The sequence below is a fragment of the Falco punctatus genome (genome assembly GCF_963210335.1).
Source record: "Falco punctatus genome assembly, chromosome: 9".
In the NCBI taxonomy this organism is placed as follows: domain Eukaryota; kingdom Metazoa; phylum Chordata; class Aves; order Falconiformes; family Falconidae; genus Falco; species Falco punctatus.
Window position 1 is genome coordinate 4,899,473 of NC_137589.1, and position 27,455 is coordinate 4,926,927.

At 41.4% G+C, this 27,455-nt stretch overlaps 1 protein-coding gene across 2 annotated transcripts in view; it reads left to right on the top strand.

The window, feature by feature from the left end:
- The window catches only part of CPXM2 (carboxypeptidase X, M14 family member 2), a 101,898-nt gene extending 74,777 nt beyond the window's left edge, over positions 1-27,121 (top strand). For both annotated transcript variants that reach the window (XM_080403131.1, XM_080403132.1), the window contains one exon: positions 1,814-27,121. In XM_080403131.1, coding sequence (XP_080259257.1) covers positions 1,814-2,067 — 254 coding nt within the window. In that variant the 3' untranslated portion in view covers positions 2,068-27,121. The remainder of the gene's footprint in view (positions 1-1,813) is intronic.
- The last annotated feature ends 334 nt before the right edge of the window (positions 27,122-27,455 follow it).

Below are 27,455 nucleotides of genomic sequence, written 5' to 3' on the forward strand. Positions count from 1 at the left end.
TATTTTTAATTGTGTTTCTCTTGCCATCTGCTCTGAATTTTTTTACCTACTGCATTTAATCTGATTTAAAAAACAAGCAAACAAAAAACAACTTTTAATCTGGTATTAAATTCTGGGCAATGACAGTTGACAGAAATACTGATGTCTACTTACTTGTAAATAGAAAGGGGGTAAAGTGCATACTGCTAACAGCTTAATATCCAGCTTTGTAATAATTTTCCTGGTGGTGCACAAATGTGTAGATTTTTTTTTCTGGCCCTGTGCAGGGTTCGACAAACTGCCTGTTAAATGTGTCAGAAAAATGTGGGTCAGTTATGAACTCCAGGGGCTAGAGCCAGCCTCTGAGCAGGGATGAGTTCACGGCCACACATGGGGTGATCTGTAGTCTTTTGCCAGCCCTGTAGTTTTGCCAGAGCATTTACAGATAAAAAATGAGCCTTTAGGGATAAATTCAAGAAACTTGGACAGTGTTATGTTTTGTCTTTGGGTTAAGGTGCCAACGGATCCCATAGTAAGGGAGAACTGAATAAAGAGCTTCTCAGAACACCCTTGCTAAAAATGCCTGAGTCCTGAGAAATAGAAAATCTGGACCTTGATCATTGCCCCAAGCAGGGTTAAACTGGCTGAAAGAAAAACCTGAGCAAGCTGGTGTGCAAGAACTAACCCAATCAGGTGTGCTACTTGCACACAATTTCACACTTGCATTCAGAGACTGCAATATCAGGCAGTTGATATTGCTGTTGTGCTAATGCTGTCTGTTTGCAAACATGTGTTTTATTTTACCAGCCCCTAAATTAAAATCCTGTTCCTTTAAACAGAGCCTAGCTAGTCTGATCTTTTCCCAAACATAATCCTTTTATGCAAACCATCTTTAATTTTTGCGACGTGCTGCATTGCAAGAGACCCAAGGCTAGTGGTAGTAAAGCTGTCAGTTCTCATCAGTGCTAAAAACCCCAACCCCCTCTTCATACAAGAGATATATATAGGATTGCATATTTGAATATGCGCTTTCATTCCACAGTGGGTTTTCCCAGGACAGAGTGCAAAATTAATTTTAGGTGCTAGTGTTTCACCTTTTCCAATCCAGAGTTAAACATACTTGCTAATATTAATACTTAAAAAGAAGTCTAATAGCATCCTTATGTATGTATGGGCAATCTGAGATTGTTTGTGGGGGAAAAAAAGAAGAAAACAGAAAGTCCTGATTGATCAAGGTGTTAAAATACATCTTGCTTTGTGCCTGAGGCGTTCAGTTGATTACAGGAGCTCTGTTCATGTGTTTACAGGTAAGCAAGTGGTTAAGTACCTTGTAGGAAAACTAGTGTAATAAACTCAATGTAAGATTTTAGAGAAGGGCATATTTACTTAGATCTCTAAGTGAGTTGACATGATGCATTCACAGACTTTGCATACTGAATAGCACCAAATGATGTGTCCAGGTGGTCTTGATTTGTTAGCTGGAATTAGTTTGGGGAAGGTCTTTTAGGAATCACCCACCACTACAAGATGGCCCCGTGTCTCAGGATCTTCCTGAGTGCAACTGACAAAAATCTTAAGCCAGATTGAGGCCCGTTGTCCTCTTTTCATCTTTTGCAAAACATGTTGGAGGTGTATTTTCCTGTAGGTTCAGCAGGATGAGGAAGGGTACGTGTGGTGGGGAACGGCCTCACTGACACCCTCCTGGTGGGGGGACGCAGGGCTGGTGCCCATGGTGTCAGCTTATCTGTGTGCAGGCACTTCTATATTCTCACAAACACCACTTTCCTCCAGGAGAAAGGGCCACCATTCTGAAAACCATCTCTTTTCCTACCAGGAGCTGATGGCGATTACTGGCGTCTTCTCAACCCAGGGGAATACATGGTGAGCGTGAAGGCGGAGGGCTACACCGCTGCCACCAAGACCTGCGAAGTCGGCTACGACATGGGAGCTACCCAGTGCGACTTCACCATCTCCAAAACCAACCTGGCGAGAATCAAGGAGATCATGAAGAAGTTCGGGAAGCAGCCGATCAGCCTGTCCGTGCGGCGGCTCCGGCAGAGGGCTCGGCAGTGGCGGCAGCAGCGATAGACCTCAGCCCAGCAGCCCGCGGTGCCCTCGAGCTCTGCTTCTATCAGCCTGGCTGTAGTCGTAGTGAGAGTTACATAGCCCATCTCTGCATACATTATTTCTCTGCACGAGGCCTTTCTGTTAGTGGAGCTGGATGAGTAGTGGGGTTTTTTTTGGTTTTTTTTTTTTGTTTTTGTTGGGTGAAAAATCAGAAACAAAATTCAAGTTGAACCAAAACAGGCTCCAGTGCGGGGGAGAGGCAGGAAGAATGTAGAAAGATGTTTTGAGTTAACCTGGAATGAAATTTTTTCCTTGTTGGGTTATTTAATCCTTTGTAAATCTGTTTTCTTTAAAAATAGAAAATAGAACAGGAAAAAAAAAAAGAAGATACTTATAAAGGAGAAGTGTTGTTTTGAATGAAAAACTGAAAAATGTTGTTTCTAAAGTATAAAATTGGTATATTTTTGCAATTCCAAAAAGTTTTAACACTCTACGTTTTATTCTTAAAATAAAGAGGAGGAAGGCTGAGAGGGGACAACTTCTGTTGAATATCATTAAAACTCGTGTCAAAATTTCAGTCCCCTTTCCCTGAAATTCCACCTTTTGGCAAGCACCATGATACGTGGGGAAAAATCCTGAAGTGAATAACCCACCGTAGCTTTCCTGTTTGGGTTGTTTATGTTTAAGGATGTCTTGAGATTCCAGAATTTAATGCCAGGAGTGTTTTCTCCTCTTGCTTTTTAAGGATGCGTTTTAACTCCGTGAACTAAACCTAATGGAAAGGGCACAGGATAAGGACCACTTCAGCACTGTGGCATGGCACCCCTTTTCTAACCTGGAGAAGGACTTGAAACAAAGCTTTTCTTGTGGATGCAGCCAGTTGTGTCATGTGTTTGAAAGGAGAGGCTTGGTCACTGATACGTGCATAGTTTGCAAATCCACTGATACCATCGTTTTTCTTGATTTTTGGCCTGCCTGTAAGTGTCTTTTGTGCTCATGCACACCTTGTGCCACTATCTTCTACGACATGCAAGGGATTCTGTGTTTCTCTGCATGGTCCGCTCATCTTGCCACTGCAGCTGCTGCTGCTTTTTTGGCCTTATGACTCTATGGGAGCAGGATTTGTTCTTTATTATTGGCTTTTAAATAATAAAATTGTACAGCAGAATAGAATTGAGGCTCAGGAAGGATGCGGATCAGATCTAGGAAAGAATGAGCTAAATAAACACTGGACAAAGTATTAGGTGGTGAACGTCAACTTTGCTCTGTTGGTTTCAGTGTTATGACCTTAATTACACCAAATGAAGGGCCAGCTGCATGGTATTAGCCAGTCAAAAGTCTGTGGCTAAATAAACATCTCTTAATATGCTTGGTAGAAAGACTGCAACATACACCTCCAAATAAAATTCTGTTATAAACATGTTAATTGCTATTGCAGTTTTTGCCTATATAAAATTATCCTTGGAAAAGACATTCATCAAAGTGTCATTCAAAACTGAGGAAAAATAAAGTGCAAGTAGAAACCTTACTGTAAAAATATCATATATCACCTGCATTAAATCATTTTTTCTTGTCAACGAATCTTGTAAACACGTAAAAGGCAGAAGATTGCAGAATGAACAACATAATCATGAACCTTGCATAACAAAGTCACATTCTTAAATTTCTTAGACAATTCCAGTCCATGCTTGTTCTGCAATACCATTAAATAATAGCAATTTATTTGTCAGCAAGGGCTCAAAGGCAATAGAAGAGCATGTACATAGGTTTCTGTAACTGTAATTATGGAACTCCAGCTCCCAGTCAGCATCATTTAAATTAAGTATAGAGTTAAATAATCCAATCAGTACGTTAGCATTTGGAATTCTATTTTACTTATTTTACTCTGTTTACCACCCTTACAGCATTCTATATGCCATATATTTTTGTATAGCAAATATAACAGCAACTTGTCAAGATGGGATATTTTTTTTTTTTTTTGGCAGCTGAGAAGGCATTAATGATGTCTTTGTGCAGGTAATGGTGTGAAATCATTTTGGAATATGGAGTAATGACAGCAGACAATCCGTTAGCAATTTAATTTGTCTTGTTCATTGGCTTATGCAGATTTTGTTGCCACCACAATAGATCAGGGCCATACATGGGGTTTTGTGAACTGATGGAGTTTCTTAGGTGGCTTCTCTCTGGAGTCCCACAAAGGCTACGTAGTCATCTTGCTGGGGGTGGCTGGCATGGACAGGCAAACAAGGAACTAACCAGCCAAATTTAAATCGCTCTGATAATCAGACTGAAGGTAGAATCTACTGTCTTAGTCCTGGCAAGTCAGTTCTATCTTGAAATAATGTTTCAGGCTGGTTTGAGATTTCCTTTACAAACCTAGGGGTCCCTATGCTTTGTTCTCAGGTATGAGTTATCTCAACGAGAGGTTGTTTTTTTATTTGATAGCAAGAAGTGGATTTGATGGGAAATTCTTCAACGTCTATTAGCTAAAATTAGATGGACTCTGATTGCTGGAGACCTCGGTAACATCAGATGCTGAAGACAGTGGCCTTGGTTCTCTACTGGCTGTGAATAGTGCTTGCACGTACCTGGGCACAACAGGACTATGACTAACGCAAGTGACCTTACTCCATTTTAGTCCAGGCATTGTTAAATAAATGGCCTACTAGCTGTCAAGTTTGCTTGTCTGTGCAATTATTTTTTTGATTTTCCTGTACCTTTACACTGAAAAACACTCAAATTCGAAGGAAATTTACTAGGAACTCCAGATGTGTGAATATCTTCTGCTGAGATAAAATGGTTATGCCTTCCCTGAATATATTATTACTGATGTGTGCCCTATTTACTGCTACAGCTATGCACTTGGGAGTTTGTTCATTTTCTTTTAAATACATAGCACTGCTATTTAACATTTAGAGAGATCCAAACCACAAACCAATAAATCTGAATACCAGTGTTTTCTATCTATCTACCTTTACCATGTCTTTAGAGTAGGTAATTTTTTCTAGATTCTATGTTTTTAATCTCTTTTCCCTTTAGTGTTGTAGGAAACAGGTAACCCTGCAGAAACGATAGGAAATAAAACTTGAGGATGGATATGATTTTATAATTACAGATCTATTTTAACAACTAATTACATGAGAACTTTGTTAACTTTGATCATCCCTGTTATAAAACAAAAAAATACAATCTCTTCCAAGTAATAAGACAATCAGCAGCACAATCTCACCCACACAGTAAAGGTTAAATAAAGAAAAGGTTAAAACAGGACATATTCCACTCTCCTTGATAATACCAGCCATCAGTCATCTGCTCCCATGCAGAGCTCTGACAATCATAAAATCCAGTGGGAGCTGGCTCTGGACTTTCTATGTCATGCTATCTAGCTATTCATTCTTTATCTATTTAGTTACCATAATTTTTATCACCCTTTATCAGTTTTTCTCATCCATCTTAGTAACTCCAAGTAGGCTAACCTCTCAGAAGGATTGTGGTATCTGCACATCAGCTTGGGAATGCTGAAGCCAACAAAACTGTACCTCCTAAAACTGTATCTGCTTACACACATTGGTATAAGTGTCATGAATCTTGGCAATCTGTAACTCAAATTTAATCTGCTGGCATCAGAAGGCTCTTAGGGGTATGTGAGTATCGCTTTTACCAGGAGGCTGAGCTCTGTGTGGGTAAAACACACTGATAAAAATGAATGTAAATGAAGTATTGACTATGCTGGTGAAGAAATGCCATTTTTCATTAGATATTTGAAGTCTGTCACGTATTTTCAACTTGGGCCACCAGCTGCTTTTCTTTCTTTCATGTGTGTATAGTTATGGGTTTTTTCCCTCTAATTTCAGCTCGTTATTTTCAGGGAATTTGGGACAACTTCCCAAAGTGTGGATTTCGGAAGTCACTGGCAGAGTTATACAGCCTAATTTACTTGCCTCTTTTATCATGCTGTGGTAGGTGGTTGACCTTTTAGAGAAACATCAGAACAGAGATGAGTTAACCTGACATAGAATACAAGTGGTTTCACACCAACAACTTCTACTACTTAACCTTTAAAAATTGGCATATAATATATTTGCTATCTGAAGACATCTGAGTTCGGAGGCAAAAGTGCCTTTGCACCGTTTATCTTTGTAATCAGTCTCTGTGTGAATTTAGTCAGGTTACAGCCATAAGCCTCAGGGAGGGGGTACAGACGCACAGACAAGATGTACACATTGCGGTAGCATCACCTCCTGCTGCAGTACGCTGCCGTGCCGGCATGGGAACCCCGCAGGACAAACAGCTCTGTGTGCACCCACCAACTACCCAGCAGGAGCCCACAGAAGCTCTATTTCATGCTCACTAAGAGGATACAGCCTTTCAAACATCCTTCGCTTTTCTCATGGGAGCAGTTGTTTACACGGAGAGAGGGTCGGTGATTTTTACAGTTGATTTCATGGATAATTTTAGTACCACTTTCACCTGTGTTGCTTTGTGCTGTTGTATCCCTAAGCAGTTTTCTCAGTCCTCTCCGGTCCTTAATAAACAGCTATGAATACTTTTGGCTTCAGGTGAATAACTTATAGAACTTTTAGGTTTCTATCCTGGTATTTCATTAATTTTCTAACTTTAAATCACATCTATATACTTAGTCTAATGTGCTTACTAGTCTTTCTTTTTGAAGGTCATTTAGCTTGCAATGACATCTTTTTATTTCAGTGATGCTATAATATGATTTTTTAACAGCAAAATTTGTTTTAAAAAGCTATCTCGGTGAATACAATCTTATGCCTGGAACAGTGAGTCACTAAATAACCGTTCTCTGCCATCTTCCACTGATCCAATCCCTATTTCACAGCACACATAGCCAGTTTATATCTAGGCGAGACTTACAAACCCACCAAGTCCACGTGCAGATTTGCAGGACAAATTATTGATCAGCTGCTGTGGTGGCTTCTCTGTCCTCTTAACCTGACAAGGTAGTTTTATTTTGATGGAGTTGTGTATTACTGCTACACATGAAATTTTTTAACAGCACTCTCTTGCTCATTATCCTACTTATTAGGCAGAAAAATGATGTTTTCCCACCTTTCATAATTTTCAGAGGGGCTGTATTGACTGGACAATTTTTGGTATAACACTCCAAGTCATAACTACCTGAATTGAAGGTATTTATCAGTAAAAAATGCCAAGAATGGGACTTTGGAAAACCTGTGAAAAAAGTTTAGGCAGTGAACATAAAGGTACTTTATAGCTGTGTTTTTACATACTTAATCTGCCTTTTCAGTTACATGAGTGCCTTTAATCTTCTGCTCTAGTGCCAGGCTCAGAGAGGTTAAGTCCGTCTTCCCCTCCCCTGTGTCTGGTGGTTTGCACGGCTGGATTAGACAATACCCCACACAGTTTTCTGCTCCGGCTGCTTTGCTTGGCTCTTTACTAAACTGATGTTCGGAGACCTTTCAAGCATTTCCCTCTCCCTACTAGCCAGGCTCCCAGGTGAAGGTCAGCGGAGCACGGCTGGAGTGCCAGCATCGCATCTGGAGACAGCACTTGGGCTCTCAAGGTACATCAGCACTTCTGAAAGTAGGGCTTTTTCAGCAAAATACTGCAAAGGACCATCACACTGCTCTGCAAATGCCGACCCTTTTAGCTTAATACTGTTTTAAGAGAAGGTGTGGGCAGTTTAGAAAGCTCTATTTTCCTGATCAGGAACACAGGTAAAGAAGCAGCTGACGGACTGATAAACGATGAATGTTAAATAAATAAATAAATAAAATTAAATGCTAGCTCGATACGAAATCCTTTGCGTTCAGATTTTATTTCTGCATGACTTTATGGAGAAGTTATAAATGTCTTTACATTTGTCTTGCAACATCTATGAATTCCATAAGAAAATGCATACTTTTCCTTAGTGGCTTAAATAATAAATCATCCTGTCCTTCGCTCCATACCGAGGAATTGCAACATCCAGTGTAGATGGGGGCTGAAGGCAGCTGAAAGATACTGCCTTACAGGGTAAAGCATCAGTGTGCACAGCAGGTTTTGTGGCCAGAAAAAGGTATAAGGAATAGGTCGTACAGAGATCTAAAGAAATATATAGAGACCCAGGATGTAGCCTCAAGCATGCCAGCTTCATAAGGCCCATATGGACAGAGCTCAGCCAGGCTTGTGATAAAAATATATATATACATAATGGGTTTTTCCATGAAAATGAGAAGAAAAAAAAAAAAAACACAAACAACAACAACCCCCCCCCAAAGCAACAACATAAAATACTTTGCTGTTTGCAAGCAAAAAACCTCCTCTGAATGTTTTAAATAATATTTAAGAATAGTAATACTAAATCATAATTATGAACAGAAAGCTTTCTCTTTTCTTTTGAATTCTTTTCCATTCCAAATATGTACTCTATATCCCAAAACAACTGATGTTGTTTAGAGAAAGCAGTTAGTAACAATTCCCACCTATTATTATATGAAGTAATATCAACCACCTGATATTTTAATTATTCTAGTCATTAACTCTCACTTAATCTGCAGCAACTGCTTTCTAGAATTTAATGCACCTCTTACATCAGCAGCACAATCATTCCTATTAACTCTGTAGTATCCCAACAGCAACAAAAAAGGGCATTCAGAGTAAACCACCATTTAAAGATTTGACAAAATTCAGCCAGCTTTATCTTCAGCAAGCAAAAATATGTAAAAATATGAAAAATGGATATACTTTTTGTGGTTTAGATGTGACAGAAATTCAATACCTGGGTTAATAAGGGTCAATGACAGCATAAGCTCCCTTGAATAGACCAGGGGGATTTAAACTTGAGATCTATTTCTTACCACAAGGATCTGGATCTGGTTACATGGCTTCAGTATAAAAGGCATTAAAATTGCATTCCTGTTTATCATAGTTGTGTGAGCCCTGTGGCTCACAGGTGAAGGGGTTCATTCACTTGGTTGTCTCCTAGTGGCATGCCCCAGCCCTGCCCCAGCTCCCTAATCGGCTTCTGGTGACTCTAAGGTTGGATCAGGCTCTCACAAGCAGAACTGTCAGCTTTATAGTATGATCTGCTTTGATCTGCCTAAATACAAAAGTCTATTTTTCTATATTTGGCTAACGAATGGTATCTAGAGCCACTGTAATGAACATAACGGTTCCTGGTAGTATTTCAGCCCCCTATGGTTGCACTGAAGGACCACGACCATCAGCTCCACCGCTCCACCGAAACCAAAGTGTAAGCCCTTAAATCTACTTATTCCGTTTAATTCTAGATGGTTTTGCTATTGTCTGTTACTATATTGTCATTTTTAAATGCTAAAACAAGTTCCTTCAGTGTTAGAACTTTGAGAGTTATTCTTCTGGGATGTACGGTACCTGGTTTTACCGAAATTTCACAGCAGTGCTTCCTTGTATATATATTATACCATATATTTTATACCACTTTTGCCCTAAGAAGGTCATCAAGGATCAGTTTAATGACTCTGAGTCACTGTAAATTTGACTACTGATGGTACTATATCGTCAATAACCATGCCACCTTCAGCACTGTGGTGTGCAGAGCATACATGATTTGGAGAAAATCCAGCATTATAAAATTAGTTTCTCATAATGAAAGTGTTCACAGAAATGAATTGATGAATTTCCATCTTGGCTTTGGAAGCAATTTATCATTCCTAAAGCAGTATGAGTCTCCAGAGAGTACTTTTCAGATTATCACATTCTTTAGATGTATTATTAATACCTTGACTGCTGGATGATTTGCTGTTAGCGGGCTAAAAATCAAATGTAGTAAGTGCATGTGGACGATGGGGTTTCACCCTGTCACTTGCTTGGTGGCTTGCTGGTACTAACTCTTGGGACAATAACCAAGAGCAAATTTTCCCCGCTTTTGAAAATGCACGATAAATGCTGATTGAGAAGAAATACTACGGACCAGATCTGCACAAAATACAAGTTCCATCAAGCTTCCCTGGAACTCATCCTTGCAGGAAACTTGTTAGCTTCTTAGGGCTGGTGTTTGGGAAATGAGAACAGAAGAAACATGAGGCTGGGGTGGGAGAAAGATAACGACTTTTTCAGATACAAACTGAAACACGGAAGAGACAATTCAAGTTGAAAACTTCTAATCTGCTGTTTGTCCTGAATGATCTTCCATGAAATTGCCTTTTCCTGAATTTTCAAATAGTCCTTCTTTTCGAAGCAGTCAGTGAGATGACCAACAAAGAAAAGCTCAGACGGTGGCATTTCAAGATTTCCAGTCCAAGAGAGTTCAGAAGCAGGTTTTGGCATATTATTTTCCACCAAATATTGATCACTGTAGTTTTTCAAATAAAAGAAAATGTCTGTGAAATTTGGGATCTGGCAGGAAGGAGAAGACTGAGTGTTTTTCACATCAAGGGAACTGGAAGACAGCTGGTAAAAGCTCAGGGTAGGAAATAGGATGGTCACAGAAGCATTCCTTTGATGAGTTCATGATCTGACATAAATTTCACGTTTGGTGCAAAGGAGGAAATGATGTTACATCTTTTTCACAGCAGGAGCATGGACAGTCAGTGGAGCAAGTGTGACATAAGCCAAGCCAGGGCTCTGTTCGCCTCCAGTTTTCCAGAGTATTTGTCCTATACCAGGCACAGGCACAGCTCCGCATCATCACTGTCCCATAGCAAGGGAATCCGGAGAGAGGTGTTGAGTTTCTAAATAGATACTATAAAAATATCATGAACCGCTGAGGATGTTGAAATTATCCATTTCCAATTTAAAACCAAATAAATGTCTGTTAATGGAAGGGAAAAAAAAAAACAACCTCCAGAGGGGGAGTAAGAAGTTAGTTTAGGATGTTAAATATGATAGACTAGAAATGTGTCTCTGTGACCCACAAAAATACCAGTGTTTGTGTTTATGTGCATTATGTGGGCATGTTGTATACACTTCGTAAATTTACTTTCAGTAGACAGAAGCAATTATGAGGACAGGCAGCCCTCAGGGGGCATTGACACTGCAGAGCTGCCAATTGTTTGACATTAGAAAAGCCAAACTGTACGAATGCAGCCTTATTATAGTAACAATCAGAGCAGAGTGTAGGAGGCTGTAGTTTTTATCAGCTTTCCTGATTACATCTCATTTAATTTGTTGTGGTGATGAAGCTGCAGCCTAAGAACTAAAGATGTAAAATAATGATTTTAACACACACACACACTGCCTGCCCCTCCAAAAAAAGCAAAAAAAAAAAAAAAAAAGAAAGAAAAAGGGGAAAAAAACACCAACCCAACAAACAAAAGCCTAAACACCCTGCTGAAGAAAACCCCAAAGTCTCCTCCTGTGGCTTCTGTATCAGAAAATGTTACCTTGAAATACGAACTTGGGCATGTTTTTATATGTCAGGCTGTAAAGAGGCTTTAGAGAGGAAACAAGAACAGATTCCCATCTGTCGAAGCCATACAAAACCTACTGAATCAAGATAAAATTGCCCAGCCATTTTGTCGCTGTATTTGATAGACTTCCTTATCAGTAATTCAAAGACCAGGGTCGTGGTTTGCCAAGAGTTAATTTTTATCTGATTCCTACCGTGAAAGTATGATAATTTTCTACATCCAGATTTGTGAGCCATCCACATTTGAATGTTTATAAAAGGTTCAGCACATTGTGGGTGCTGCTGTAAACAAAATACTAATAAATATGTGTCATCTGAGCTCTGGTAAAATGCTGCCAGCACATGTATTTATACAGATCTCCCTGGAAGAATCTCAGCTTTTGTTTTTTTAAAAGCCTTTGGGGTTGTAAAAGAAAGCCAAAAATCAGAAGTTTGCAAGTATCTGGAGAAACCGTGGCCAAAAACCAATGCTCTCAGTTTTATTTTTCTGTTCACTTCATTGGGGTTAAGCTGAACTCAGGACTTTGCCTGGGTCAGGCTAGAAATTTTTAAGACATTGAACTGGTACTGTGATCAGGATATTCTGTTTTTCACTTGTTGCTTCCTAAGACTGCTTTTGCTTTTGGAATGCTGTGGTTTAGCTTTAACATTGAGCTTCTAAGAATGTTTTCTGTACTTAGGAGATAATTGTAATTATGCTATACATGGTACCTTATTGCCTTTGCTCCTTCTACCCTCTCTAAGTCGTATGCACAACATCTTGATCAATAAGCATTAGCCTCCCAGAGTCAGAGCCATAATCCAAGCCACTGCTGAAAATCACCCTGTTTTGGTGGAATTCTTGTTTACAATATTTTGCTGATAAAAGAGAGAAATGGAGACCAGCTACAGTCCCCACAGAAATATGTGTCACAGTAAGAAGTGGGGACTGATATGGATAACTGGCACATCCAGCATTGTACATTTATTATGTATTGCACAGAAAATTCCCTGAAATTCAGCTGTAGCTACCTCCTTTCATCAGCTAGCCATCTCTCAGAAGCTGAAAACTTGTTTGCGACGGTGTAGGTGACCGAGAGAGAGAAACTGTGTAAGGGGCAGGGAAATGAGATGAGAAAACCTGAAAGAAACACGCTGGAAGTATGTTCATGCCAAACGTCCCAGAGGGAGAGGAGGTGAGAGAGAAGAGACTTGGGAGTAAGGAAATGCTTTCCCTGTTTTTCATTCCTCCTGTGATCAGGGAAACAGTACTTCATGTACAAATAAACAGAGTAGCATCACCAGTGCTTGTCTCTGTTTTTTTTTCCTTCTTGTGAACGTAAAACGGGAGGGGAGGGGATGGTCACAGCTGCACTCACAGCAGCGTTTGGTAGTTTTCAGTTCACTGATACGTTGTTTCTAAACCAAAGGCATAATTTTCAAACTTCTGCAAGCTAAATTAGCTTTAACAGTGCATGTATGTGCATGTTATAAACAAATGCATACTGGAAAAGCCAAGAGACTAATTCTAGAACAGCACTGTAGTTCTTGAGTAGAAGTTCACGGGAAGCATTCCTAAATAGGAGATGTCTTCTTAAATTTATAGAGTTTTTCAAATCATAGAGTTGTTTGGATTGGGAAAGACCTTAAAGGTCATTGAGTCCAACAGTAAACTTAACATTGCCAAGCCTACCACTAAGCCATGTCCCTCAGCACCGCACCTACACACCTTTTAGGCACCTCCAGGGCTGGTGACCCCACCAGCTCCCTGGGCAGCCTGTGCCAGGGCTTGCCCACCCTTTTGGTGAAGAAGAACTTTCCCTGGCACCCAACCTAACCCTCCCCTGGCGCAACTCGAGGCCGTTCCCTCTTGTCCTGTGGCTGGTTCCCTGGGAGCAGAGACCGACCCCCCCTGCCCACAGCCCCTGCCAGGGAGCTGAGAGCGATCAGGGCCCCCCGAGCCCCCTTTTCTGCAGGCTGAGCCCCCCCAGCTCCCCCAGCCGCTGCCCACCAGCCCTGTGCCCCAGCCCCCTCCCCAGCCCCCTGCCCGGCTCTGGACACGCTGCGGCCCCTCAGGGTCTGTCTGGGAGTGAGGGGCCCAGAGCTGAGCCCGGCTTCGAGGGGCGGCCTGGCCAGTGCCCAGCGCAGGGGGACGGGCGCTGCCCTGGCCCTGCTGGCCACGCTGCTTCGGCTACCAGCCAGGGTGCTGCTGCAGCATATTTCTTTTTGTGAGGCAAAAATCCCCACATTTCTTGAAATCCTGATATAAAAGCATGTTACTTGCAAAACCAAACAACAGAACAGGAGAGATTTCCATGGTCAGTGTTGTAGCTAATATGTTTTTTTTTATCACTTATTTTCTAAAAAGTGCCAGAAGTCTGAGGTCATCGTCTTCACCGCTTCCCTCCAAGGCAGGAGCCGTGCACATGTATACTCGCTGTGTCCAGGCAAGCAAGCTATTTAAAGCAAGCAGTTACACCACTTCAAGCGACACTAAATGGCTGCCTGGAAACTCCCTTGTTTTATGCATATCAGCCAGCTGGACCAGAAGACTGAAGAACATAGTATGTAAAGACAAAAATGCACAGGCTCTGCATAAACAGAATGGACATATATCAGGACATGTATCTACTCAGATGGCTTAATGCTTCAGTGCTCTATCCACAGAGGTTGCTCCTGCCAAGTTAGGGCTGAGGCTATTTTTGTTATGATGCTGCTGTAGGAAGACTCTGTGCACACATGCATTAATGATGAGAAAAACTCTGATCGCCTACTGGAGACCAGGCTTGCCACCAGTTTAGGTGCTAGTCTGCAAGGTGCCCCGTGCCGTTTCAGGAACCGCATGCTCATGTCAGTTGGCTGTAAGCAATAACGCTTGTGCTTCCCCCAGCCCAAAATCTCTGAAAGATCTTGAACAACTTCAGTGACTCAGCAGCTCCCTAAAACTGTGAACAGGCAGGGGACAATCTGTAAACAAACAGAGCCAAATTCAATCAGCTGTTCACAACAAATAATTTGAACAGCTCTGGGCGTGCAGTTAAAGTAGATAATTTTAATGTGAAAATTATGGCAAATACACAATCAATTTAATGGGATGATTAAGAACTGTGGGCTCCTGGGGAAAGTGTTTCAGCAGTGTGTGCACCTGCATCTATTAAAAGAAGGGAAGATGTTACAGAATAACAAGCAGTAACTTGTCAGCCCATCTGCAGGTCATGGCATGAGCTGGTAGGAGCTGAGATGGAAAGGGGAAGGAGAAAATACTATGTAAGGCAGCGTGGGATGATATAATAAAGATCTTGAGCATAGTGCAAAGCATAAAAGGGTGTTGCTGGGTCACGCCATGGTATGGAAGCTCATGGGTGGTGCAGGTGAACCAAGCAAGGCACTCAAAACTGGGGCCACGCTGGTGCTCACCTCCCTCCAGGAAACTCTTTAAAATCACTGAAGATTTTGTTGTGGGCACACATGGAATTTGGGTTATGGAGGAAGAGAAAGTAGAATTAGGAAGGCACAAATAGTGTCTTTGTCACCTAATCAACTCAATCTAATCTGCTTATTTTTAGCATAGACAAAAATATGCCTCAGTCCCTGGAGGAAGTCTGTGCAAGTTGGTCAAAAAATAGAGGAGACAATCTAAAGTAACTGCAAGTTCTTCATAGATGATGATCTCACTGCTTATGTATATTCATTGTTTGCTGTTAGGCAGCAATATTATTTGGGTCCCCTTGACACAGGAGAACTGAAAAGAATTATAACTTCAAAATACTATTATTTTATTAAAATAATTTACTAACTTTTTATAGATAATAGATTTTATTGCCTTTAGCATTGCCTTAGAGGAATACATTTGTAAAAGATATATATATTTATGTGTTATAAATATAGAAGTATATAAATGTGAAAAATGCATAGGTATATACGCCTTTCCTCTTCTTTCTTTTGCATTGCAAAGAAGGAACAAAGTATGAACAAAAATATCTTTAGACAAATACTGCCTGATTCTACAGAGTGGTCGTACATTGCTGGTTCCAGAATTATAATAAAATGAGCAAAAATAAGGCCCTAGAAACTTACCCACTGTGTTTATGCACACGCGGTAATTCATAGCTGGGTAGAGGCTTTTAGGCAGCTGGCTGGTGCTTTGGGCAGCAGTTTATCAGACCTGTCACAGAAGCTTTTGCTGATGAAACATTTGGACTGCACACATGCCTTGCTTCCTACCCTTCTTTAAAAAACCTCTTAAAGTCAGCACTTTGCTGGCTAGACCTCCTGCCTCTCTTGGCCTTTCATGTTCTAGTGCAGGCAAAGACATGGGAAACTGGGGAGACCTGAGATTTCCATTGCACTTATTCACATCACAATTTTGTTAGGATGCTGCGCAGCCTTTCCGGGAGTGTGTCCTAAAACACTCTTGATAATTTTTGTTCTCTTTTAGTGTTATGTTTGTTTTCCTCACTGAACCAGAGGCCAGCTACTATGACTCAAGCTACATTGCAAATAGTCATGTTAAGGCTGCCAAGGTCACAGAGGAAGGTGATGTTTTCTGTCACTGCCACTGGCAAATATCAAATCTAATGTAAGTTTATTGATAAACAAAATTGTAGAGATGGCCAGGAAAGTGAGGTAAAGGCCCTGGGGTACATAGAAATTGATATAGTGATTTCTCATCCAAATAAAGGTGGCTGGTATGTCCCTCCTATATTGGATGTAGGTACTCGAATTATCTAGCAGCACCTCTTTAGGTGGAACATCTACCTGCTGCTAAAGACACCATTATTTAGAGGATGGTCTGAGTTCAGCATCATTTACATTTTCCTTTAGATTTAGATACCATCTGCTGCTCTGTTTTCTTTTGCCTACTGTCACAGTCGTAAGCATGTAATTACCATACTCCTACTCATTTTTTTCTAGTTCTTTTTCATTACAAGCTTAATTTCAGTCAGTTTTTGTCTTTAGCTTTCTTAAAAGCTGCAATTATTACAAGACACTTAATGAGATCAACGGCAATGTTTCATGTTGCACAGATATTTCTGAAAAGGATTAAATGAGGACAGATGATACAGTGCTGAAAGCAGTCTTTATATCAAAAAAATGGAAGGAAAAAGCAGCCTTGCAAGAATTTGCAGTCCTGAGGAAGTGCAGACCGTTGTAAGCAATCAGCGCAGCAAAGTGCCACCCTGGCTTTTGCTTGTCTGCCCAAGTTCAGAACAGACTGAACTGGGATCACGCCTGAGCCTCGCAGTACAGCCAGGTTTGCTGTTAGCGCCCAGTTTGTTCTGCTGCTGGCATTTTTGTAACGTTGACTGCTGACTTTTGTGGCATCCTCTCTCTCTCAATCCACAGTGTGCAGGTGCATCTTTTTTCTAGCAAAACACCTTGTGATAATGATTGAGGTAATTGTCAGCATTTCAAAATTTTAATAAAGCACCTGCTTTTCATAATTACTATTCTGATGTCCAGAATATCCTGGAATTTTTAGCATCTGAAACTGCCAAGAGGCCGATCTGACACAAAAAGCCAGGACAAGAGCTGTGCTTCGCTAAGAGCAGGAGTTGACTGAATTTGGATTGAACATAAGGAAATGGCTGCCTAGAGGGTGATTCCATGACAGGTCCATCCCAGGGACTGTGGTGTGCAGGGCTGGCCTGGGGGAGCAGGAGCCTTGGCCCCGTTCCCCCTAAAGGGGTGTGGGGGTAGAGCCTGGCAGGCATGTGGCTCCTGTAGGACTTTGGGGTGGAAGTCTTGGAGACGGTTTCTAGTTGAAGGCTTGGAGATGCTACTGCTCACACATCCTGTAAATCAAGGGTGATGTCGATGTTCTAAAAGCATACGGGCCGTGGGGCAGGCGGGGAAGGGATCCCTTTAGGATACGTTCATTCCATTCAGACAAGAGTAGCTACACAAGAGCAACACGGGAGCCCTCGCAATGGCATTCAGAGAAATGAAAAGGATATTTATTGATTATAAAAACACACTACAGCATTTCAGGACCAACCTGCCAGCCCTGGTAGCTTGTACCATTCAAAGGATGTGAAACCTGGTCCTAGCTGCCGGGAGCTGCAGAGGAGCTCTCCACTGGTGTCAAGTGGGATATTTAGTGCCTGTGTTCCCTATCCACCTCATTTTGTCTGTGCGGTGGAATGTGCTGGAGGCATGGAGGGACACGAGGAGGAACCTGCAGGTGCTGCCCCTGTTTGTATCCCATCAAGGTTTCCATACAACATAAATATTACAGGATATGTATATTTTGTATATAAAATACCATCAAAAACTTTCATCTATAGGGCACTGTGTGGGGAAAGGGTAAGATTTTGCCTACATTTTTGGTAACCAGAATCTTGAAAATGTGGGGGTTTGGTTGTTGTTGTTGGGGGGGTGTTCCAATTTCTTAATGTCCTGAAGTCTTTTAAAAAAAAATCGTGTAACACTGTTACTGTTGACTCATTGGCAGCTTGGAAATAATGCAACTGACCTGTGTCAGCATCCCATCCACGTGCACAGAGAGTCTTATTGTGCAAGTGTTTATCCACTTCAAAGGGGTTTTGCAGGAGAGAAAGGCTGGGAAACTTTATGGCTTTTTTTCTGAAAGTTTCCTTTATATTCTTAGTTTCTTGGAAATTGAGCTTTAAGTCCTCAAATTCTCACTTGTTAAAGTGCTTCCTTCTGTAACTGCACTGGAATTAAACCGATTAAGAGATATACAGTTTGCTATACAAAGTTTGCAGCAGTAAGTTAGATATTCTAGAGAGTAACCTAACTATAGAAACAGTAAAATTTTGAAATACTTTGGAGACGATAGAGGATTTGTGGAACAAACATCCATCACTAAGAGTTTTAAAAACCAAGTGAGGCTATCCTGTGCTGGAGCTGGATCAGTCATAACTGAGCCTACCTGGCGGCAGCAAGCCCCAGATGTCTGATTCACTGCAATATTTTCTCTAGGAATTATTTTATTATGCTCCAGTCCAAAGCTTTGCAGATGGAAGTGATTCTATTAATGTACACTTGATAGATTACCCGTGATTGTAAATCTAGTGTTTATGCTTTCTTGATTGCAATTAGAGAATTTGATAGTTAAACTCTTTCAGACCTGAGAATTTACTCCAAGAGCCCCTGGACTCAGTGGAAAGTCTCTACAATATCCTGTTAATCAGCTCCCTTCAAGCTATCTCTTAACTTTCTGCCATCATTTGCTGTAACATTTCTTTTTAAATACTTCCTTATGGACCTATAAGAATTTTAGCTTTTTAGTATTAGCAATGATTATAATAGAAGTTAAAAAAAAAATAATTGTGCAGGGCTCATATAGTTGGATTTTAGTGATTATAAACAAACTTCAGATAAAAAACTTCCAGCAAATTTGTTGGAAGAAAGACTGGACATTTCAATGTCAGGCCATGTCACCTTACTTAGTTATGTTACTGTGTCCCACGTGGGGTTTCTAAATTACCCTCTGGGGATGCTTGCCTCGATGGAAAGCAGTCCTAGGCACTAGGCAAGACAGATCGCCACATCAGCTGGCAAGAAAATCTCCCTGGCAGAGAGGCAAAGCCAGAGAAGCAAAGCTCGCTGCCAAAAACCAGCCTACAAGGTAGACTCTTCTAAGTAGTGGTGAAGGCTCTTGTGCAGGTGCATGCTTAGTAGACCAGACTACATTAATTCATTGAGAAGTATTACATTTCCTAAAGGTAGAAGGAAAATTGACTTCCTAAATCATCAAGGCACTGGACTTCTTAAAGGTATCTGATATGTTTGTTGTTATTGGAAATTCTTACACTGAATAAGGCGAAAATGCATTTAACATACTTTGTCCTTTCTCATATCCATTTGAATGATGGAGACTTTGTGATGTAGATGATAATGTGAAGGAACATTCCCTGCAAAGCAGAGGTGCTGAGGGAAGCCTGACCTGAAGCCCAGATGTGCGTGGACATCCCGAATGCTGGGTCCTTGCTTAGGCGCTGTGCCCTGCACGGACCCTGGGACACAGCACGAGCCGTCCTGGGGCTGGTGGGAGCACAGGGGATGACTGACAGCCCTGGGGGGAGGAAATGGTGGTTCACTTTCTGAAATGCAATACTTTAAGTACACTTTGTCTAAAAGGGGATAATTAAGCAGACTAGAGCGCGTTCGGATGTTACTGTTTTGCTAGGCTGGGTGCTGGTATCACGTTTTATTTTTTTATGAGCAACATGAAGTTGTACAGATTCCAGACCAACCTGCATTTAAATGGAACAATTTGGGTTGACAGTTTGTCTGTGAGGAGTGGAGGGGTTACAATCGAAAGAAGTAAGAAAGGTCAGATATTACTGCAAACATTTTTGGCTGAATCCTGCCCCAGTGGTCTTTTTCTCAAACACTAACAGAATGAGAGGTGTATTCCAAGATCTTGTGATGGTTAATTTGGACAAATGGTAAGTTTAAGATTTTTGGGAGTATTACGTTCAAACACACAACTTCAGAAACAGGGTTAGACCAGGATAAATCAAGCCAACATTATTTCTTCCCATATGTCATGAAAGTCAGGATATTTAATACATAGCAACAGGAATTACTGGTCTGTAGAAAAGGTATATAATAATTTATTTTACAGTTTAAGAAGCTTACAGAACTAATGAAAGCAAAAGTGATGTCACATATAGGCAGATACAGGGAAATGCTATGTATCTGCAGTTAGTAAAATGGGAATTAAATGTGCTATCTGGACAGTAAAGGTGCAGTATTAATTTTTAAATTACTAAGTCAGATGTAATGATGAAACCATTAAGAAAGGTGTCAGAACATCACTTGTCATCTTGGAAATAGGTTTTCTAAAGCACTTTCAGGAAGTGTTGAAAAGAAAAAGAAATCTGAAAAGAAATATTTGCAATTTAAAGTGATAGAAGTCCTTACCAAAACCCAAAGGCAAATAGCATTACCTATGTCCAGCCTCAACTAAGAAGCTGAATCATTTCGGCTGCTTAAATTCAGAATGATATGCAGTGTTCCCTTCTAGTGTTTCTTTCAGCTGAACCCTCTATGCATGCTCAAAATTACCATCAAAGTTAATTGATTCTAATTATCAAATATAACGGTTCACTATATGCATATTCAAATCTGGGGCTTAAAAATTAATAATTACCTGGAAAATACTGTGCTGCAAAGATCTGAATTTGTAGAGTTTAATTTAAAACCAAACCAAAGCAAACACCAAAAACCCCAAACAAGTGTTTTCTTATTTCAGTGTCAAGTTGAGCTGGCAGTGAGGGCTCCAGTGCTAACTGCATGCTGGCCAGAGTACAGGCAGGGCAGGAATGGACAGAGCTGCTGCTCGCTCTTTTCTCTTGCTTAACTGGAAAATCACCTCCAGAGCTATTTCTTTATCCAGAAGCACTTACCCTGTGTTGAAGAGTAGTTTAATTATATCTTCCTCTGGAACAATTTTTCCTTCTGTTGACAGAACACTGCACATGAATAGCCACTTATTTACTGCCAAGTAATTGTGTTTGGTTTGTTTTCTTTAATTTTATCTTTCATTAGAGCCTTTCTGTCAATAAATACATTGGGAATACTCTGGGAGAGACACTAGCAAATAATTTGAATAAATAACACTGATATGGGTATTTCTGCATTGTTTCCATGGCATATCTGCACACACCCATTGGAAAATGGTCCATACCACCACATATGAGAATATAATACTGGTTTAGGTTACCTTGTTGCTATCTAATAGCCCATAAGCCACTAAATGGCTCACAACCTTTGCTCTTCAGAGGCCTCTGGTGACCTGGAGATGTGCTGAGATTCGCCTTCCCATGTACTGCTCCAGTGTGCTGGACCAGGCTGACCCAAGGGATGGACTCCCTCCCTAGGGACCAGCATGCTTCTCTTTATTTTGCATTGGGACTCCTACACCTTTGGCTGGACCCCTTTTCTGCATTGTATGTGCTAATAAATACAGGAGAAAAAATAAATAGTTTTATTGTTTGAGGTGTCTTGCCATGCTGGATACAGGTCCACTGTACTGCTGTCATTACAGCTTGTTTCCTTCAAAACTCTGGGTAGAAGAAGCTGGCATGAGGCTTCTAACTGGGTTCCAGCATGACGCTGGCAGAAGAAAAAAGTTTTATAACCATGTGGATGGCAAGTCCTTTCAAATTACATTTCCTTGCATTTTCCAGGATAATTATTCTGTCTCTGTTAAATCTCCAGGCAAAACTTTCCAGGAATTAATATTCTTTGCATTAGCCTTTGTAATGTCAAAGGCAATATTTAGGTCCTTCCTAAGGGATGAAAAGAAGCAGTTGTAATGGAGACCAGAGCAAAATAAAACCTCCCACAGATTCAGAGAGAACAGGCTCCCAGAGTCTCTCACATTGTGTTAGCAGGTTTCCTTTGAGTGTTTGTTTGAGCCTGGAGCCCAGGACAGATCTTTGATTCTGGGAAATGTCTTTCCCCTTCAAGAGGACATTATTGTGGCGTTGAGGGTTTGCAGAGCCAGCGTGCCTCCAGCTTCTTCTTCCAAAGGCAACAGTGAAAGCTTTGCATTTGCAGCCTGATTTGTGCATTGCCCTCTGTGCAAACTGAAAATGGTTATGAGCTGAGCATGAATAAATGATGCACCTTACCCAGCCCTGCCTGCCTTTCTGAGAGCGCGGGTTTAATCTGTAGAGAACTCTGTGAATGCATGCACATGTGTCCATGCGTGTGCATGCACGTGTGTGTGTGACAAGAAGGCAGGGCATGCACAGAGCAAAATGGAAACAGAAACTTACCTGCTGAGCTGTTTAAAATAAAGGGGGGAAATGGGAGCCAAAGACATAGTACAAAGTACTCATGTTGGTTAAATCAGAAATTACTCAGTCTCTGATAATTTTGAGCTCTTCTGGGGTCTCTTCTGCTTTTCTGCAGTGGAGATTCAACACCTGTAAGGGAAGCCAAAGAGCTCTTAAGAGGCCTAAACTGTGCACTGCAGTGGAATTTAATCTTCACCCCAAATCTCTGTTTAAAGATCACAAGGAGAAGACTGGAGGTGGTGGTGGTGATTTCAGTGAGATCTTACCCACATCTGAACGTTGAAGTTATGATGTTTGCCAGCAACGTCAAGCTGTGTGGTGCGGGCGACACGCGGGAGGGAAGGGATGCCATCCAGGGCACCTGGACAGGCTTGAGAGCCCGGCCTCTGTGAACCTCATGAAGCGCAACAAGGCCAAGTGCAAGGTCCTGCACGTGGGTCGGGGCAATCCCAAGCACAAATAACAGGCTGGGCAGAGAATGGATGAGAGCAGCCCCGAGGAGAAGGACTTGGTGGTATTGGTGGACAAGAAGCCCAACACGACCCGGCAATGTGCGTCGCAGCCCAGAGAGCCCCCCGTGCCCTGGGCTGCATCCCCAGCAGCGTGGCCAGCAGGGCGGGGGAGGGGATTCTGCCCCTCTGCTCCGCTCCCGTGAGACCCCCCTGCAGCGCTGCGACCAGCTCTGGGGCCCCCAGCACGAGAAGGACACGGACCTGTTGGAGCGAGCCCAGAGGAGGCCACGGAGGTGGTCAGGGGGCTGGAGCCCCTCTGCTACGGAGCCGGGCTGGGAGAGCTGGGGCTGCTCAGCCTGGGGAGGAGAAGGCTCCGGGGAGACCTTAGAGCAGCTCCCAGCACCTACAGGGGCCGGCAAGAAGCTGGAGAGGGGCTTTGTACGTGGGCACGTGGTGACAGGCCAAGGGGGAATGGCCTTAAGCTGGGAGAGGGGAGATGCAGATGAGCTGTGAGGCAGAAATTGTTCCCCGTGAGGGCGGCGAGGCGCTGGCCCAGGCTGCCCAGAGCAGCTGTGGGTGCCCCATCCCTGGCAGTGCTCAAGGCCAGGCTGGATGGGGCTGGGGGCAGCCTGGGCTGGGGGGAGGGGGCCCTGCCCAGGGCACAGGCGTGGGACTGGGTGGGCTTTGAGGTCCCTTCCAACCCAAACCGTTCTGTGATTCTATGTCATTATTAAAGCACAGTTGATGATTAAACCCTTTGAGTCAGCAGTAGAGCACATTTGAGGATCAAGAGTTTGGATTTCATAGACAGTAAAAGGCTTCTCTGTGAGGACTACCAGCTACTCCCTCTGCGGGGTACGCCTCCTGGGCGGTGTTTGGGATGAGTCTAAAACCTCCAGAGACCTTTCTGTGAGAGCTCTGGGTGGGCAAGGGTGCCCAAGGAACAAAAAGAGGGAGCCCCACACCACCAGCTCTCCCCCAACCTTGGTTTTACATCAGCTGTGAAACCTGCTCAATTTAAGTAGGACCATGTGCATTAAGACTAGACATATGCTTACGTATTAAGATTCTCCAATTATTGCACTTGTGCTATTCAAGTTGTGGTGAAGTAATATTCTACTGCAACTGACTTTGCAGATTTCTACAAATGAGCTGGTCTGATCAGGTCCCATCATTGCAATGACATTAGAGGCTTGACATTTGCAACAATGAAGTGAAACAGACTTTTTAAAACATTAACTTTTATATGAAAAAATAGCTCACACCAAGTCTTTTATCATAATCACATTTCATTAACAGTAAATTTAACAAATTCACAATATACATATATAGTATGTATTTATTTATATATGACACTTTGTATTAACCATTAGCTCTATGTAATAAAAATATATTACAACATTTGATGTGTATTCACAAAGCACAAGCCATTGTAAACAGAATAGACAGCACAGGCCCTATTATTCAAAAACTTGAAGTCAAGATTAAAATTTATTTTATTGTATTCCTTTAAATTGTAGGTACAGTAGTAGAATTTTATATATCTGCCTTTAACATGAATGAACCTGTATCTCTGAAGTATCTGTTGGGAGATTACTCAGTTTGGCTTACCTGGGACCCTGAAGTCCCAGTTAACCCATGGCACTCTTGAACACTTTGTCATCACAAATTGGTCTGTGTATCTCTCTGTCCATGTGATTTAGAAAGGTTTTATTTATATTTCCATTTTTTCCTAAATAAATAGCCCCTGCAATTATATACCATTGTTATACAAAAAAGTATAATGCAATAAATTATACTGGAATATTTATAACAATATAATCAAAACATGCCCCATCTACAGCAGCTATTATTAATGTTATTTCAGAATTATCTTTCTTCAGACTGGCTAGGTGCTTTTAGAAATAGGAAACCATCTATTCTCATTATTTGCAAAACAAAACCAAAAAGCTTAAATACAGAGGCCGGACCTTTTGTGCCTCTCATTATATGAATAGTCCTTACTCATCCAAGCAACCCCTCTGTCCTTACAACAAATATTTGTAAAACCAGCCTCTAACATATTTTTTTTTAAGTAAGTAATCATCTAACAATCTAATCTAGGGGAAAATGTTTATATCTAACTGTATCTGGACAGACTGGTAATACATTACATTCCTGCAAGAATTCGGAAGGGAATGATTAGTGATTGCCAAATGTGATTTTTTTATCCTAAAATGATCTTAAGAAAATAAAAGCACTGTGGAAAAAAAAGCTACGGTTTAGAAAAATGCCCTGTGTATAAATGAAGGTAAATCAAGGCACCTTTTAAGTTATCTATTTCTATTTTCCAAGGCAATCTGTGATAACAATTTTTCAAACGTCTTATCTGGGAAGCCCTATGGTTTCTGTTATAAAAAGACCCATTCTTTACTCTGGCTGATGCCAGTAGCTTTATTTTACTTGAATGAGGCTGGGATGGATGGCAGAGTGTGCAGAACTTGTCCCCAGCCTTGTCACATGTTTGCTGTGTGACCCTAAGGGCACCGAGTATTTTACAGACAGCTTTTTTCCTAACAAAAGTCATTCAATTCATGAGATTTCTTTCTTTTTTCTCACTGTAGCCCATTGATCACATTAGCAAAGGAGGAGTAAAAAATTACCTGTCTTTGCATAAGGACCCTGTGGTCAGAAGGTAAGGTAAAACACTTTGATATCTAACAGGGCTTTTTAAATTTTTGTTCAAGAACTCAAGGCAGTGTCAGTGCAATATGACTAAACAGGACTGGGAAGGCTATAGCCAACCGTGCACCCTGGGTCATGTTGCATTCCCACTAGTATCTCCCGAGGATGCACGGTCATTTCATTCAAAAGCACTGCTTTTTCCTTAGGAACTCTTGCTGCCTCCAAATCCCAGGAGGATGGAGGCTTTTGATTTCTTGCTTTCGGTATGACTTCTAGAAAGGTTTGTTTTACAGCTCTAGCTGACTACAGTGACTAGAAAAGAATTTCCTAGTATTCAGTAATAATTCCAAATGGAGATCCTTTTCCTAATATATTTTTGTAGATTGTTAATCCACCATGTGGACTCATGCCTTTGGGTATGTTGAAAATGTGCAATAGCATTTCTTCAACAAAAATCATACTTTACTACACAATTACCACACATGCATGCTGTCATACACCTGATGCATTTGCTTCTCGATACACACATTTCTGAAGTGCACTTACAGTCTATAGGGTAACCATCTTTCTTACTAATATAGACATATAGTATAAACTATAGCAACCTCTCCAGTTCATTACATCAGAGCATTATTGGCTTAAAACCCGACAATCCTAAATACATATTTACATGATACACACCAGGACTACAGGTAAGAAGTAGACATTTTACAAAGGCTACAGCAGCTCTTTTCTCCATGTAAACTTTTATACCCCTCCAACAGGGACAGCTGCCTTTTTGAGCAGGATGGTTTTCATAAAGAAACGTCACCCGTCAAAGATTTTTGATATACTGAATGCTGAAAGCATAAAAAGCAAATTAAAAGAAAAAAAAATTAAGTTTAAGGCTAAAATGTTATTGTTGTCACTTATTCAGGCTTGGGTAGGTTACGAAGATACAATCCCTGATTCTGCAAAACCATAAGCCTATGCTCAGTCCTAACTATCCACCGAAGCAAACACATAGTGACATAGGATCAGGATCTAGCTGAGCTTTCTGTGCTGAATGTGATGCGCTGAAGTATGTAGTGATTTTTAGGGTTAAGTATTAATGAGCTGGCATAGGTGTGAAGTCTCTGGTTTTGCTTTTAATCTTTCTTTAATCACAAGAACATTTAACATGGGGAGAAGAGGGCTCTAACAGTAGTGAAAAGCAAGCAATTTCCAAAGGGCTGTTTCAAAAGGTATTCACTGCACATGTGCAAATGTGTAAGACAAGTTATTCAAAGCCCTCAGAGCCTTCTTCATTTAAGAGAGGTAAGGGAACTATGAAACCTTAGGCATGTAGGTCCAGAAATTACTTTTGCAAGCTACCTAAACCTCCTGAGCTTTAAAAATTAGACTGTCTCCTAAGGTAAGGTTCATCCAGGTGTAGGTAGCTTCTGGTCATTCAAACAATGTAAGTAACTTCCTTGTAACCCACCTGAAAACCATTAGCATCTCCCCAACCCAACAAGGGTCCTCCTGTGGAGGCTGTGCTGCTCTTCAACAAGACCCTTGACCCACTGTCTGGCAGTTACTCGGCTTTGACAGAAATTTTGCCTTTCTCTTTGGGGGAAGTGGGTGTTTGAGAGACCTGGAGAGCTCTCAGTGTGGAAACAAGTCACTAGGAAAAGCCCACTGCAGCCAGGGCAACACATATCATTGCAACAGCAGCAAAACCAGTTTATAGTTCCCAACCTTCGTGATCCTCAGCCTCCTGTTTGCATCTATTTCTGCCCCAGTTTTGTAACCTCTAAAGTTGTTCTGATGCAGCTGTTTTTGAAGGTAAGTCTAAGCTATCTTCCCAAAATTGTTTTTTTTTTTTTTTAAAAAATTCTTTCCAGGAAGATTTTATTATTGACCTGAAGCAGGCTAAGATCATTTCCCAACACTATTGCAGAGCAAACAGATGCATTGGAAAAACTGAGAAGGTAAACTATGCAAGAGGCAGCGATGTGCCTCCTGGGGGCTGGGCAAGGTGACCTCCAAATGTCACTTCCAACCTCGGCTGGGCTGTGATGCTGTGACATGCATGGCTACTGCCACAGCAGTCATCAGGGTTCATAAAGACTTGTCTGGAATGCTTTTTAAATCTAGATTTTATTTGTTTCAGAAGTAAGGGAGGTTATAAAAAGTCTGATTAAGGACCACCAAAAG